The sequence below is a fragment of the Melanaphis sacchari genome, unplaced genomic scaffold, assembly GCF_002803265.2.
Source record: "Melanaphis sacchari strain LSU unplaced genomic scaffold, SCAv2.0 Contig533_pilon_pilon, whole genome shotgun sequence".
Lineage (NCBI taxonomy): Eukaryota > Metazoa > Arthropoda > Insecta > Hemiptera > Aphididae > Melanaphis > Melanaphis sacchari.
Window position 1 is genome coordinate 13,125 of NW_020271365.1, and position 13,800 is coordinate 26,924.

At 28.9% G+C, this 13,800-nt stretch overlaps 1 protein-coding gene across 1 annotated transcript; it reads left to right on the forward strand.

The window, feature by feature from the left end:
• The first annotated feature begins 826 nt into the window (after positions 1–826).
• LOC112599526 (serine/arginine repetitive matrix protein 1-like) lies at positions 827–4,557 on the forward strand. The gene is made up of 2 exons (XM_025346452.1): positions 827–1,171; positions 3,169–4,557. Exon 2 carries the CDS (start codon positions 3,169–3,171, stop codon positions 4,540–4,542), a length of 1,374 nt encoding a protein of 457 aa, XP_025202237.1. The 5' UTR covers positions 827–1,171; the 3' UTR covers positions 4,543–4,557.
• The last annotated feature ends 9,243 nt before the right edge of the window (positions 4,558–13,800 follow it).

The following is a 13,800-nucleotide window of genomic DNA, read 5'->3' on the forward strand; positions in this document are numbered from 1 at the left end:
TAAAATTTAAAATGATGGTTACTTAATTATTAACGTTTCTACCATTGAATACGTAATATTTTTATTTAGTATTTAGATATTTGACACTACTTTAATCTAATATTTTTAATTAAATTTTTTGTCATCTAATGCTTTAAAATAATAATATATTTACGTTATTTAACATTTAACAATAAACAGTAGGTATTTAATATTAACTTAAATATGTTTTTAATGTTTTTATCGTAAATAACCATCATTTTATTATTAGAAATTAATTAATTTAAACAAATTACCTATTTACATTTAGGTATATAGTTAAAGCTAGTTATGTACGGTACGCATTTATCATAACAGAACCCAAAAAATTTTATTAAAATTACTATTGAATCCATGCAGACAGTTAATATGATTACATATAGTTCTACAGTTCATTTTAAGCTAAGAATTTAATGTTTAAATTTAAATACTTGTGAAAATTTAAATACTTGTGAAAATTTAATATTTAATTTAAATTTAAAAAATGTAAATGTAATTCTATTGTTTTTGTCAAATCACCGTTTGTTAAGAAATTTTCAACAAATATGAAAATCGGAATTTGAAAATAGAAAAAAATTAATTTATCATTTTATATTGGCTAAAAATCCATAGTAATTTAATACCGTAATATGTTATGATATTATATTTTAATGGTTATTATGTAATATGATTAATACTGTAGATGATATATTATAGATGCGAATTTTATATTTCATAAATAGGTGCTACAATAAAATATATTTTAACATATTTTATCGTTTAAAATCTAATAGTGACATTTGTTTTTATACTGTAGTTGTTTGGACTAATTGTATCTCAGCAGTTTACACCAATCACATCGATGTAAAATATCAACTCGCTTTGTTATCTTTCGACTGGCCGTTGAGAAGGGATGATAGTGGCCTGCGACCGGTAGCGAAACTAGTGTGGTAAGATCGTGACTCCTGTCCCATCCGGCTCACTGTCTTTGAGCAGCTGCTGAACGACAAACATCTGCGTTTCTCTCCTTCTCATCCGCCTTCGGTACTGAGTATTGATCATTACTGACGTCACTGCGCATAAAGTATTGTACCAACTTTATTTTTTGCGACACCGTCATCGTGTCATTATCGAAGTCGTTTTAATATCAAGGATTACTACGCATATTTGAAAGGTTAGTATCTTCTTTTTTTTTATTATTACTTTTATAAGTATTTATTTCTAAACGAAATCCGAAAAACGATTTTTATTTTCATATTCCGCATACAGGAAATTGAATGCGCGAAATTTTACCTTAAGATTATATTTTTAAATATTATTGTCGTTTTTCATTATTCATTCAGTTTATTTATTATTACTAGAGCTAGAATTTAAATGACCTAAAAAAATACAAAAAAATAAAAATAAAAATTACGCATACTAAATTATTATATGGCGAAACAAGTTTAGGTTTTGGTTAGAACTGTATAGAACTGTAAAATTCAAGTCATCAAAATCCTAGTTCTAATTAGGTATTACAGTACTAGCCATGAATATATTGAAATTTGAAGACAATAGTGCAATGGCTGGCCAGTTTCTGTTCTATACGATACTATTAGTAATAAACCCTTATTATTACGTATTGTTTATTAGTATTTTGAAACTATGATCAAAATTAAATTTAAAGAAACAGTAACGATTATATAAGTCAAGACCTAATATTATATATTTTATTATAATACTGTATTATTCGTTATTAGGCAATTATTATTGTTATTTTTGCCATCCGATATAGACCACAATATTTTAATTCTATCGCGCACCACTTTTCACATAATAAAATATGAAATATTAAAATAAAATAGTTGATAGGAACAACTGATTTCACACTATAATAATCAATAACGTCAATGAGTGTTTTATTTTTAAATTATTTAAATATTAAATATAAATATAGTACTTGGTTAAAATCAGGCACGAATCCGTCAATATTTCTTTGGGTAGGCTCGTAAATTTAACCACAAAAGATAGCACAGTAAAATTATGATTTAATTAAGAATAATTTTCATTTAGTCATAAATATTTCAATAAATAGATCCGCGCCTAGTTAAAATGTGAATCCAATATCAAACGTTGCTGCTTTAAGTTGTTCGAGTATTGTAACACAAACGGCTGTCGTGTTTTCACTTCTTACGCCGTACGTTGTCGCTGCAATATCGGCACTCGCTAATATATTATATTTTTTGTTTATATTTTCTCAAATAATAAAATAATTTTTGGCATTGTGAGTATAACCGCTGGATATTATATATTATGTTTGCGTGTGCGCTAATTGTCACTAATAAAATTAAATTATGAGCACGAATCACCACTAATAATTATATATTATATATTATATTGTACCTATTATTATTTTTTTGGCGTTAATCACCAAATTAATATCCTCACTAGTGTGAGTAATAACAGCCGTAAATTCTATATAGGTACTAACATAATTATTCATATCTTTATCATGCATTTTTTTTTATATGCTACCTATTATTGACTAGGATTAGGACTAGCTGGCCAGTCAGCATTCATAAATATTATGAGGTATTTTTTTTTATACATTATTATTATTTTAATTTTCTTAGGCTTTAGATGAAAATTGATTTGCTTACTATACGGAGCTAAAAAGACTTCAGTTTGTATTTTTACTAAATTTAATAACTATATTATTTATAAATATTGTTAATTTATTATTAAATTATATTTATTAATATGATCATAAAGATCTTTTCTTCACACTGTTATCTTATTAATTTTAAATTGTTGAATCGAAAGGGCCATATAATAAATTTATGTTATACAATTTTATACCTCAAAATCATTTAGATTGCTGTGATTTATATTTAGTGTCTTATGTAGTTCAATGTTCAATTGTACAGTAATGAAGTAGTAACTATCAAACCATTGTTAATATTTTCTCACAATTTTAAGTATCTACATACTCACACTCGCATACACACTTATACACTAACACACAATTTTGCACAACGAGTTTCACGCGTAGTTCGATAGTAATTGTCCGGTGATCTCGATCATTACTGTTCGAATTGCTACACCACTACTCATTTTATTATTTTATTCAAAGACTTTATGAGATGTAATTACCGAAATAAAATAATAAAATGATATAAATTATTATTACAGATGTCTGATCAAAGCCAAGAAGAAACATCCCCGGAAGATAGATTCGACCTCACCCGTTCGAACTTCCGACCAGCAATCTCGACAGTGGCTGACATAATCCAGGAACTACTGGACAGAGCGAGAGCTAATGTATTTATGGCTAGACGGCTAGCTAGACCATTTTCCACACGGGAAAACCGAACTGTGACTTGGCAGCTGTTAAGTAGATTACGGATGCGGAATCGTGGCACCCGAAGTCCAGTTGGGGGGGTGATTCCTTCGTCTGTGTGGGCCCAAGCAGCCTCAGACGACGAACTGCTAAGACACAATATAGTTCAGGAGGCGTTGAACCGATCATTGGTTGAAATTCCCGAAAGCGAATCATCCTCACCAGATGAGTCAATTCCGGAAAAGCCTGATCAGTCCCAAGCGCAACAGCAAACTAACAGGAGTCAACATCAGGATCACTACTCACCGCCCAACAGTTCAGCGGGTCCGTCATCCTCACATATGATGATGCCGAATCAACCGCAGCGTTTCACGACACCAGTGAATCGCAACTCACCGCCGATGCCCACACCATCCGACCGTTCAGCGGGTCCGTCGTCCTCAGTGATGGCGTTCCGGAATCAACCAGATTGTTTCACGACACCAGTGAATCGCAACTCACCGCCGATGCCCACACCATCCGACCGTTCAGCGGGTCCGTCGTCCTCAGTGATGGCGATGCGGAATCAACCGCGGCGTTTCACTATACCAGTGAATCGCAACTCACCGCCGATGCCCACACCATCCAACCGTTCAGCGGGTCCGTCAGCATCACAGATGATGATGCCGAATCAACCGCGGCGTTTCGCGACACCGGTACTCACACCGTCCAATAGTTCAGCGGGTCCGTCTGCATCACAGATGATGATGCCGAATCAACCACGGCGTTTCGCGACAGCAGCGGATCTCAACTCACCATCGGTGCCCTCAACGTCCAACCGTTCAGCGAGTCCGTCATCTTCAACGATGGCGATGCACAATCAACCGCGGCGTTACCCGACAGCAGCGGATCGTTTAGCCAAGCTGTATCTTAGCCGTGGAAATCGATCCGAAGCCCAACAAGAGGTCTCCGCCTCGCCGCCTGGGGCTGTAAGTTTACGGTTGGAAGTGGATCAACCGCAACGTTATCCGACAGCAGCGGATCGTTTAGCTAAGCTGTATCTTAGCCGTGGAAATCGATCCGAAGCCCAACAAGAGGTCTCCGCCTCGCCGCCTAGGGCTGTGAGTTTACGTTTGGTAGTGGATGAGGTGGAGTTGCAACAGCGGCGCAACAACGGCGGCGAAGTTACAGGCCACGAGGAGGAAATGGCTGATGGGGAACCGCCAGAGAACAACGGCGCGCTGTAATGGCAAGGCAGAGTTCCGGGGATTTTCTGGTGCATCGATCGATCTGACAACATCGGATGGCGTAATTTTCCAACGGCCGGTCGTCGAGCCGGAAACTCCAACAAATGATAGCTCAAATTATCATCTACTGTTAAAATTATTAATAATTATAATTATCGTGTATTGTTCATAAAAAAATACATTTAATTATTAATTATTATACGCATCTCGTTTTCTACTATAATTAACCATGTTACCATTCTTCCTTCATAACGGTGTGAAAATAACCATATTTCATATATGATTTTTATGTCATTAATCACAGTGACTTTAATTTTATTTAATGATTTTTTTTTCAATGCATTGTTGTTTATTGTGGTTATAGATCAATATTTAAATTTAAACGGTAAGAATAATTAAAGGTACCAACAAAATTAACGATGAATTCAAAAATTTTTCAAGCTCTGAATTATGTGTCTATGTAAGAGGTAAATTAATATTTACTGAGCATTTAAGGAGGAAAGTTGACAAGTCGGTTAACTATTCTCTCACCAAGAGTCAGTTTAAATAGTATTAATATAAATGATGCAAGTTCTACTATTAGTTAATAAATATGGTTTTGATAATAATTATATTTATATGACATTGCTAACTGTATATTCTATGCATAATATACAAAATTTGAATTAATTTGGTTTATTATAAATTATAATATATTAGCTTAGATATTTAGTATTAATTTAAAATTTTTACTTATTATTTTTTTTAATAAGTACTTAGGTATGCAGTTTTTTGTTGCATTTTTTAACTAAAAACTGCTTTGTGTAATTATAAAATAAAAATTTTTATTTAAAAAAAAATTGGTAAAATGGACGGTAGAAACGTAGTTATTAACAATCTAAGTCTACAAAGATAAAAAATAAATTACTATTTTATACAGTCTTTTTGGTACCTCAGCTAGAAGAACGAAAAAAAAAATTAAAAATATTGTATGGATTACGGGACTCAATTGTATTACAGATATATTATATTTAATTAGTAATTACCTATAAGCAAGGCTCCCCGCTAATTAAGATATTACCTAATTTTTATTGCATTTATTTACATTTTATATAGCGTCTTGGAGGACGATAAGGAGGACTGATAACTGATAAGGTGACACTTGCAATATTAAAATAAATAAATAATTTTTTTTTACGATGTGATATAAAAAACAGAATTTATGGTAAGTGTATTATTTTTCGCTGCCCCCTCCCCTGAGAAAAGTTTCTACGGGCGGCCTTGCCTATAAGTCATATAAATGTATAGAACTTATGTTACCGACTACCTTTATATGTATAAATGCGAGATTTAGCATCGTTACTATATAAAAAATATTAATTTTAATTACACAATACAATACATGGGTATATAATAGATGCGTATATTATAACTACACTATGATGGTATGAAAGATTCTGAACAGTTAATATTTTCAAGGTAGAATAGATAGATATTGTTAAATTTTAATATTCACATATCGCACATCGATAGGTACATGTTTCCATTTGGATTTACGCTAACTTTATTTATTCGCGCGGAGAGCAAACACCATTGACAAAGAACTGTGTAGATTATTATTAATAGCGTAACAGCGTGTATTATAATATCAGTTAGTTCAAATTAAATTAAAAAAAAAAAATGTATAAAACGTAAATCATTGTAGGCTAATAAACTTTGAATTTGAAGCTTTTTTTATTATTAGTAATAGCGTAACAGCGTGTATTATAATATAAAGATGAACATGTATAATACAGTCAACTCGCGGTATAACGAATTTCAAGGGGCCGAGAAAAAAATTCGTCATAACGAAAGTTCGTTACATCGAAATTCGTTATAGCAAGAGAATATACCAATTGAATTCGTTATAACGAGATTTAAAACAAAAATTCAAAATTTTATTATTCGTATACATATGTATAAAATATATGAGTCATATAAGTATGTATTTATTGTTTAATTTCAATATAAATGTATGTAATAATAATATTTCTTTTAATATGTACATATAATAAATCGCTATACATGTGTGCATTTATTTTTCAAAAAAATCAGATATTGCGTAGAGCCACTAATCGACATTAAGTCTTATCTTAATTGCGATACTGTACTTGAGTGTACTATCGCATGATAATCATCAGAAAAACCTCGTAATCTATTATGTGGTAATAGCGACATACTTATTTTTATATATTTTTCATAGAGTATTTTTATACACTAGAGACATGTATCTTATCTTAATTAGCATTAAAAATTCGGAACAGAAAGCTTTAAATTTATAAAAATTCGTTCCATCGCGAGATACGTAGTCATAATGTCGCGGTTAAAATGTCGTAAACACAAAAATATCGCGATGTCGAGAATATGAGAAATATAATATTAATATTATAATTAGGGTTTGGATTTATATGTATTTATGAAATCAAAATATGTAGTGAAAACCCAAACTATGTGTTTTAATAATAGGTATGATTTATTTATTAATATAACTATATACCTGTGATGTCAGTGTTCCTAATACAGAATGAGTACTAAGTTGAGTAGTTTTTGCAATATTTTTAAGCCTTGCCATTGTTTTTTTTAGCTTCAACTTTTGCAATATCGGCAACATGGTTATGTTCAGTAGTATGAACTACATTTTGTCCAGATGACAAAATCGACCGCGACATTTCTTTGTATTATACTCTATGCACTTCCAAATAATTTTATTTTCGTTTTCTCTTTCTTTTTTTTTTTTGTATACAAATAATTAAACTTGAGTAATTTTCCATTTTTTTGGTTTATTATATACTCAAATGACATAATGTATAGATTATATTATAGATTTTCTGCTATGGTTGTAGATTACACACTAACACTAACTACACACTAATATGTATATACTGAACTTTATTTTCGTAGGTATTATATGGTACCTACTTTAATCTAATCTAATCTTACCTACGACTGAACGAAAACCCGAACTACGAGCCACATCGGCGACTACATTGGCGATAATTACTAGCTGCGACATTTTTACCACGACATTTTGACGCGACACCCCAAAACACATTACATTTGTTCGTTATACCGCGATATTTTCAAGGGACCGGTAGTTTTATTCGTTATATCGAGATTTTCGTTATATCGAATTTCGTTATATCGCGAGTTGACTGTATAATATAAGAAAATAATATGGATAATAATAATACATAATATATAATTTGGTAACGTCATGATATTAAATTAAATTAAAAATTATTCATTAATCATTTATACAACAATATAATATAGATCTAAACGAGCAGAATAATTACTTAATAATAACATAAGCATTTTTTTGCACAGTACTTTTTTATTTAAAATTATTAATGCATATTGTTGGTGAGCATGTTATTTAGAAATTTGTTACTAACAAATTTATAATTAATTTCAAGATGATTTTTTTCTAAATGTTGGTAACATTTATGAAACATATTAAAATTAAATGGTTACATCTAATAGAATTTTCTTATTAGTAAAACAAAAATATTCTATCAAGAATCTTTTCACCATCAGTGGAAATATTTTTGTTTTTATTTTTGATATTAAATCTACTCCATCATATGTAATATAGAATATTTATACCTCAGTTTATGCATAATATTTAAGTTATGAAGATCATGTCCAATGATATAAAGTTTCTCATAAAAGTTTACTGTAGCTACTTAAAACAATTTAAGATGTATATGCAGGATTTTTATTTATAAGCATTTTAAGTTAAATTTTCAACAACATTCGTTAAAATTAGTAACAATTGTAAATAATTATTATTTGATTAAATATTTAATTTTCTATATTTAAGAATTAAAAATTAAACACAAAGTTTTTCATAAATATTAAATATAATGTTACTGAAAAATAATAAAATCAATATAACTTTTTTTTTTATAGATATTTTAAGTTCAAATTTGTATAAAACTAAAGACTTAAACGAAGAATAACGATTTCAATTTCTGAAAATTGAAATTAGCACGTTTATACATGTAAACACTTAATCTTTATAATTTTAGATATATTATAATATCAATTAATAAACTAACATTTTTAATTTATAATATTAACACAACAATAATTACTTTCAATGTATTTAAATATTGAATATAATAATAATTAATTGACAAATAAAAATTCAGTAATAAAAGTTTCGTTAAAATGTTAAAATTTGAAACATATGGTACTAACTTAGAATAGGAAGGACGTAAAAATGCTATATAAAAATGCTATATATAAATAGTGTATTTCATGATAATTCTTAAATTTAAGTAAACAATGAAACCGTTGTCTACAGTTGTAGATGAAAATTTCATGAAAATATTGAAAGGTAATTCGCTTGAAAGGTCTCGCCAATGTTATTCTTGGGCCCAATAACATTATAGCATATATATTATAATATACTGGTGAATGTATTGAGTATCTCGTTTAAAGAATGTTTTTTAAGAAAAATAAGTTATTGTATCTAGTGTTTTTCGGATTTTTATTAAAATAAAGTTTTTCCAATAAAGGGCTAATATCTTATTTACTATTGAATTATTTGATTATAAAATTTTAATTTAGATTTTTTTTTTTTTACGGTTTTTACGAAGTCATGTCAACAAATTCTAAAACTCCGTCATAACCAATGCTAGGCTTTCTTTTTACTCTACATTTGAATGAAATGAATCGTAAAAAAGAGTTTTGGTTTATTTCAGGTTTGAGTTATGGATTTGACAAATCAGATAAAAGTAGCATACCTACTAGAATTAAGATCGAAATGTAGAAAAATATTTATTTTTTAATGTGCGCGGATCGTTAAATTCTGATGGCATTTGAGAAACCTATAACCATTGAGAATGCTTTGTTTTTAATTTTATGAATACCTACTGTCAATAATTTTTCATTTAATATCAAAAAAAATTGCGGAATAGTGTGTTGATTTTAATAGCCAACGATTTACATACACGACTTTGCAAATATTATATGTATATAATATACGATTCCGCATAATTTTAAATGCAACGTTGCCGTTCCGAAAACAAAATTTATATGATTGTTAGGGCCGAGCCACACTCAAGTGATTTTGACGTGCGGTCAGCATACGACGGTGGCACCCGGTAACGCGCGTTAAAATGACGCGTAGTACTCGGGCGATACTCGCGCGTTTTCGCAGCGCGTCAAAATCGCTCTAGTGCACTCGTATAATGAAATAACGATGTAACGAAAATCACGATAGAACGTATAAAACTGTCGTTATTTCCGTTGTTAAAATAAGTTTTCTTGGCCAACGTTTCCGCAACATAACGAATTAAACGTAGGTACTATACGAGTTTGTTTCAGCTATATTATTATGCGATGAGATAATGTTCATGTCATCGTCGTTTATAATAAAATTAGATAATAGCGAAATAATAGAAATAAGAAATTTGGACTACATTAATGACAGCGTAAGCGCTATAATCGACTATAAAAGTATATATATATATGTTATTATGTACATAATAAAAAAGAATAAATTTTAATTAATTTAAATAAATAATAACTTTAAACTGTACTGTTGAAAATAAAACTTTCAGAAAACATGATTTTAGTTTAAATTTAATTTACAACTCGATTTTTTCGTGTGACATCAATCAAGGCGAATCATTATAATTCATATTATATATATTTTTAAAATTATTATACTCATTATTATTTTTAACTTATATACTACAATTTTTTATTTACGTACATCATATATTTTATATATTATTATAACTTTTTTTGACTTTATTGATAGCTTTAATTTATCTACTATATTATACAACCCATGTAATTGACAATTATAATATTTTTATATGTTTTATAATAACAAATGTTTTAAGTTGTATAATTAATAGCTGATAATTTTTATAACTTTTTTTGACTATATTGATAACTAAAAAAAAAAAAAAAATTTAATTTATAATAACAAGAGTAATTAATTGTATATTTGTATGGCAACTTTGTATTTAAAATTATGCGGAATTGTGTATATATATATATAATTTGCGGAGTCATGTATGTATATCAGTGGCTATTAAAATCAACACGATTCCGCAAAATTTGCCGAATCGTGCTATAGCCAAATTGACAACTAGTGTTTAAATAGTACATTAGTATATTACCATTTATTACTCCAGTTGTGTATAATTTTGCTTTACATGTTTTTTTGTATGCATTTCCATCCAGGTTCGCCTGATTTTAATTCTGTATACTTGGAATATTTATAATTATTTTTCACTAACAGCACATTTTTTTGTTGACTGTATATTATAAAACTTATTTCACTTGTCATTTTTAAATGTAAAAGTAAAACTTTATAAAATAAATTTGTAATCTAAACCGACTAAATCTGACAGACAACTGATCAGTGATCAGTGATCACTGTCAATTCGTTGAGTTACAAAGACACGAGAAATTAATCGGTACACAATAATGATAAGATATTGCTTTGCAGATATAATAGTTTAATTTCATCATGGTTTTACGCCGATATAGGCATGGAAACTTTTGGTGTTAAAAATATTTTTAGAATGCGGAGCTGTGGTACGTCCTATGATTCATAGTACAAGAATTTCCAAATTAGTGTAAGAATAACTTATAATGTCAAGAAAAAATACTTCGTTAAAACACATTTTAACCAAATCTTATTATTTAGTCGTTATCCGGAACGATAAAAACGACGATAATAATAATATAGTCGTAATATAATTCACGTAATAATAATAATAATAATAATAACAAAAAATATTATACGTCGCTATAATGTTATATTAAATATTTTATTAACTGTTCAGCACCTATACATAATACATGTCATGTCATCATACATTTAAGAAATTTTTTTTCGACAAATATTTAACTTATAATCATAATGTATTTGTATACCAATTTTCGTAATTCACTACATGCCTAAAACATTTACATAGTGTTACGGTAAATTATAATTGAGAGTATAAAATGTGTAGAAAAATACACGAAAACGTATAACTATTAATATATTATAACCATATTATTCGGTAAAAATCACAAAGAAAAATCTTAAGATCTAACAAAATAATATTTAGTTTGTCCTTTATGGTTTTCATGTAGACAATAGTGTTGCCATGCGTCCATGCGTGAGTTTAACGAAAAATATTCGTTTTCTTCTCCGATAAGAATAAAGACACTTCTTTTACACTATATAAAGTGATATTATTATTATTATTATACATACTGTTTCATTATATTGGTTCAATACATCTTTACGGACAAACAACGAACATGTATTTTTGACAAAGATTTGAATCGCATGGGGTTGCGGGTAGTTCAGAAATATATCAAAATGTATATCGGAGTACCCGACTATAATCTTTAGAAATAATTCTATAAAGATCGACCATAAATCATGAATACCTTTATAATGGACACAATAATATCTACTTTGAGTATTTTATTTTTGACAGTTTTAAAGGAAACGACCATCATGAAATACTCCTTTGTCGATACACCCCATCGGTGCCACCAAGTCGCTTCGCACGATGTCACCTGTATAAATAGGCTGGCGACTAAGCAAACAATAAACGACAATATATCAAATAATAAGTATTATTATTCTATTGAATACGAGGAGAAAAATATTTTTACAAAGCCGAGACACTTTAAATTCCAGGCCAAGGTTCGGCTGAAAAAGCAAACCAAAATATCGAAAAATCCTTACAACATAACTTCAAGTTTTAAAATAACATATATTACTATATCCAATATAATTCAATATAATTAATTATCAATTTACCTAATAAAATATCTATAATAAATATAAAGTAATACAATTTGAATTAGTAATATATTTATTATGTTATGTTTATGTTTATATTTGTCTTCCCATCGATATATTATATAATCAATTATTATGAGGAATATTGCATAAAAATAAATTGTTTATATTATATTTATTGTTAAAATCGCCTCCCATTGCATATAACATAAATATTATTTAAATATATTAAATTTACACTTTACTGTTTATTCTCAATTACAAATAGCACCAATCATCGTAATTATATAATATCTTACACCTACTGTATTATACGAGTATATACGTACCATATAGACATAATATAATGGTAATAACTAATAATATATGCACTGCGTTTCCCCCATACACTACTGGTATACATGTGCACATGATGGAAACTGAAGACAAAGTATAAACTATATGGTCATGATAAAATTATCAATACGAATAAATGGTAAATGAATAAGGTACTATGGAAATATGATATGCATATCGCATGATCACCACCCGAAACGACTTCTTTAAAATATTCGATGGACGACTGGCGCCACCAAATTAATTGACATTAAAACACCTGCATGATCAAATAGGTGGACACTAGAGAAACAATGCCTACGCGGTTAGATATCGAATAATGATATAATTTTTCTGTTTAATACAAGGAGAAAAATATTTTCAAAATTATTGGCGGTTTCATATTTAGTATACGATTTAATACAAAATCCACATCGGAGTTAAATAGTCTAATGTGAGAAAAAATTCCAAATCATCGTAGAAAATCGCTAATAGCCATATTGTGTTCTATCGATTAAATATGACTGGAAGTTATTATTTTATTCACATAATTTTTTTCGAATTTTATAAAACTGTTATTTATATATTTATTTATCTAACTTAAACTTCTGGGATGTATTTTTGAGTTTATTTTATTTATTTATTTTTTTGTGTTTGTGGAAAAAGTACAGGGAAACAAGAAAAGTGTTAAAATGAGAGTTTTATCAATTTTTGATTACCTAGTCCTAAATACCTAACAACGCTGTTATAGTAGTCTACGTTATAATTTTATGTTTGATTGTAATGACTATTTAATGATTGTCAGTCATTATTATTATTGTTTAGCTATAGAAACTGTTCTACTTCCATATAAGTATTGCTTCGAATTGTGACCATCGTTGATAGAGTTAAACGCAGGAACAATAATAAATTATTAATAGAAATAGAAATAATAATAATAATATGGGTGTACTGTGTGTATACTTTTTAACTATGAAGTGTAATGGCTTTTAGTATAGACACGCATAATAGTAATATTATATTCGTTTTGAACAAACTGGTTACACAAAGTATTCACAAATCACAGTCTTTTAAGACCGAAGGAAAAAAAGGTTCGTCGTATGGAATCGATTCTTATAATACTGAACACACACATACGATCACCACTGCTTGCA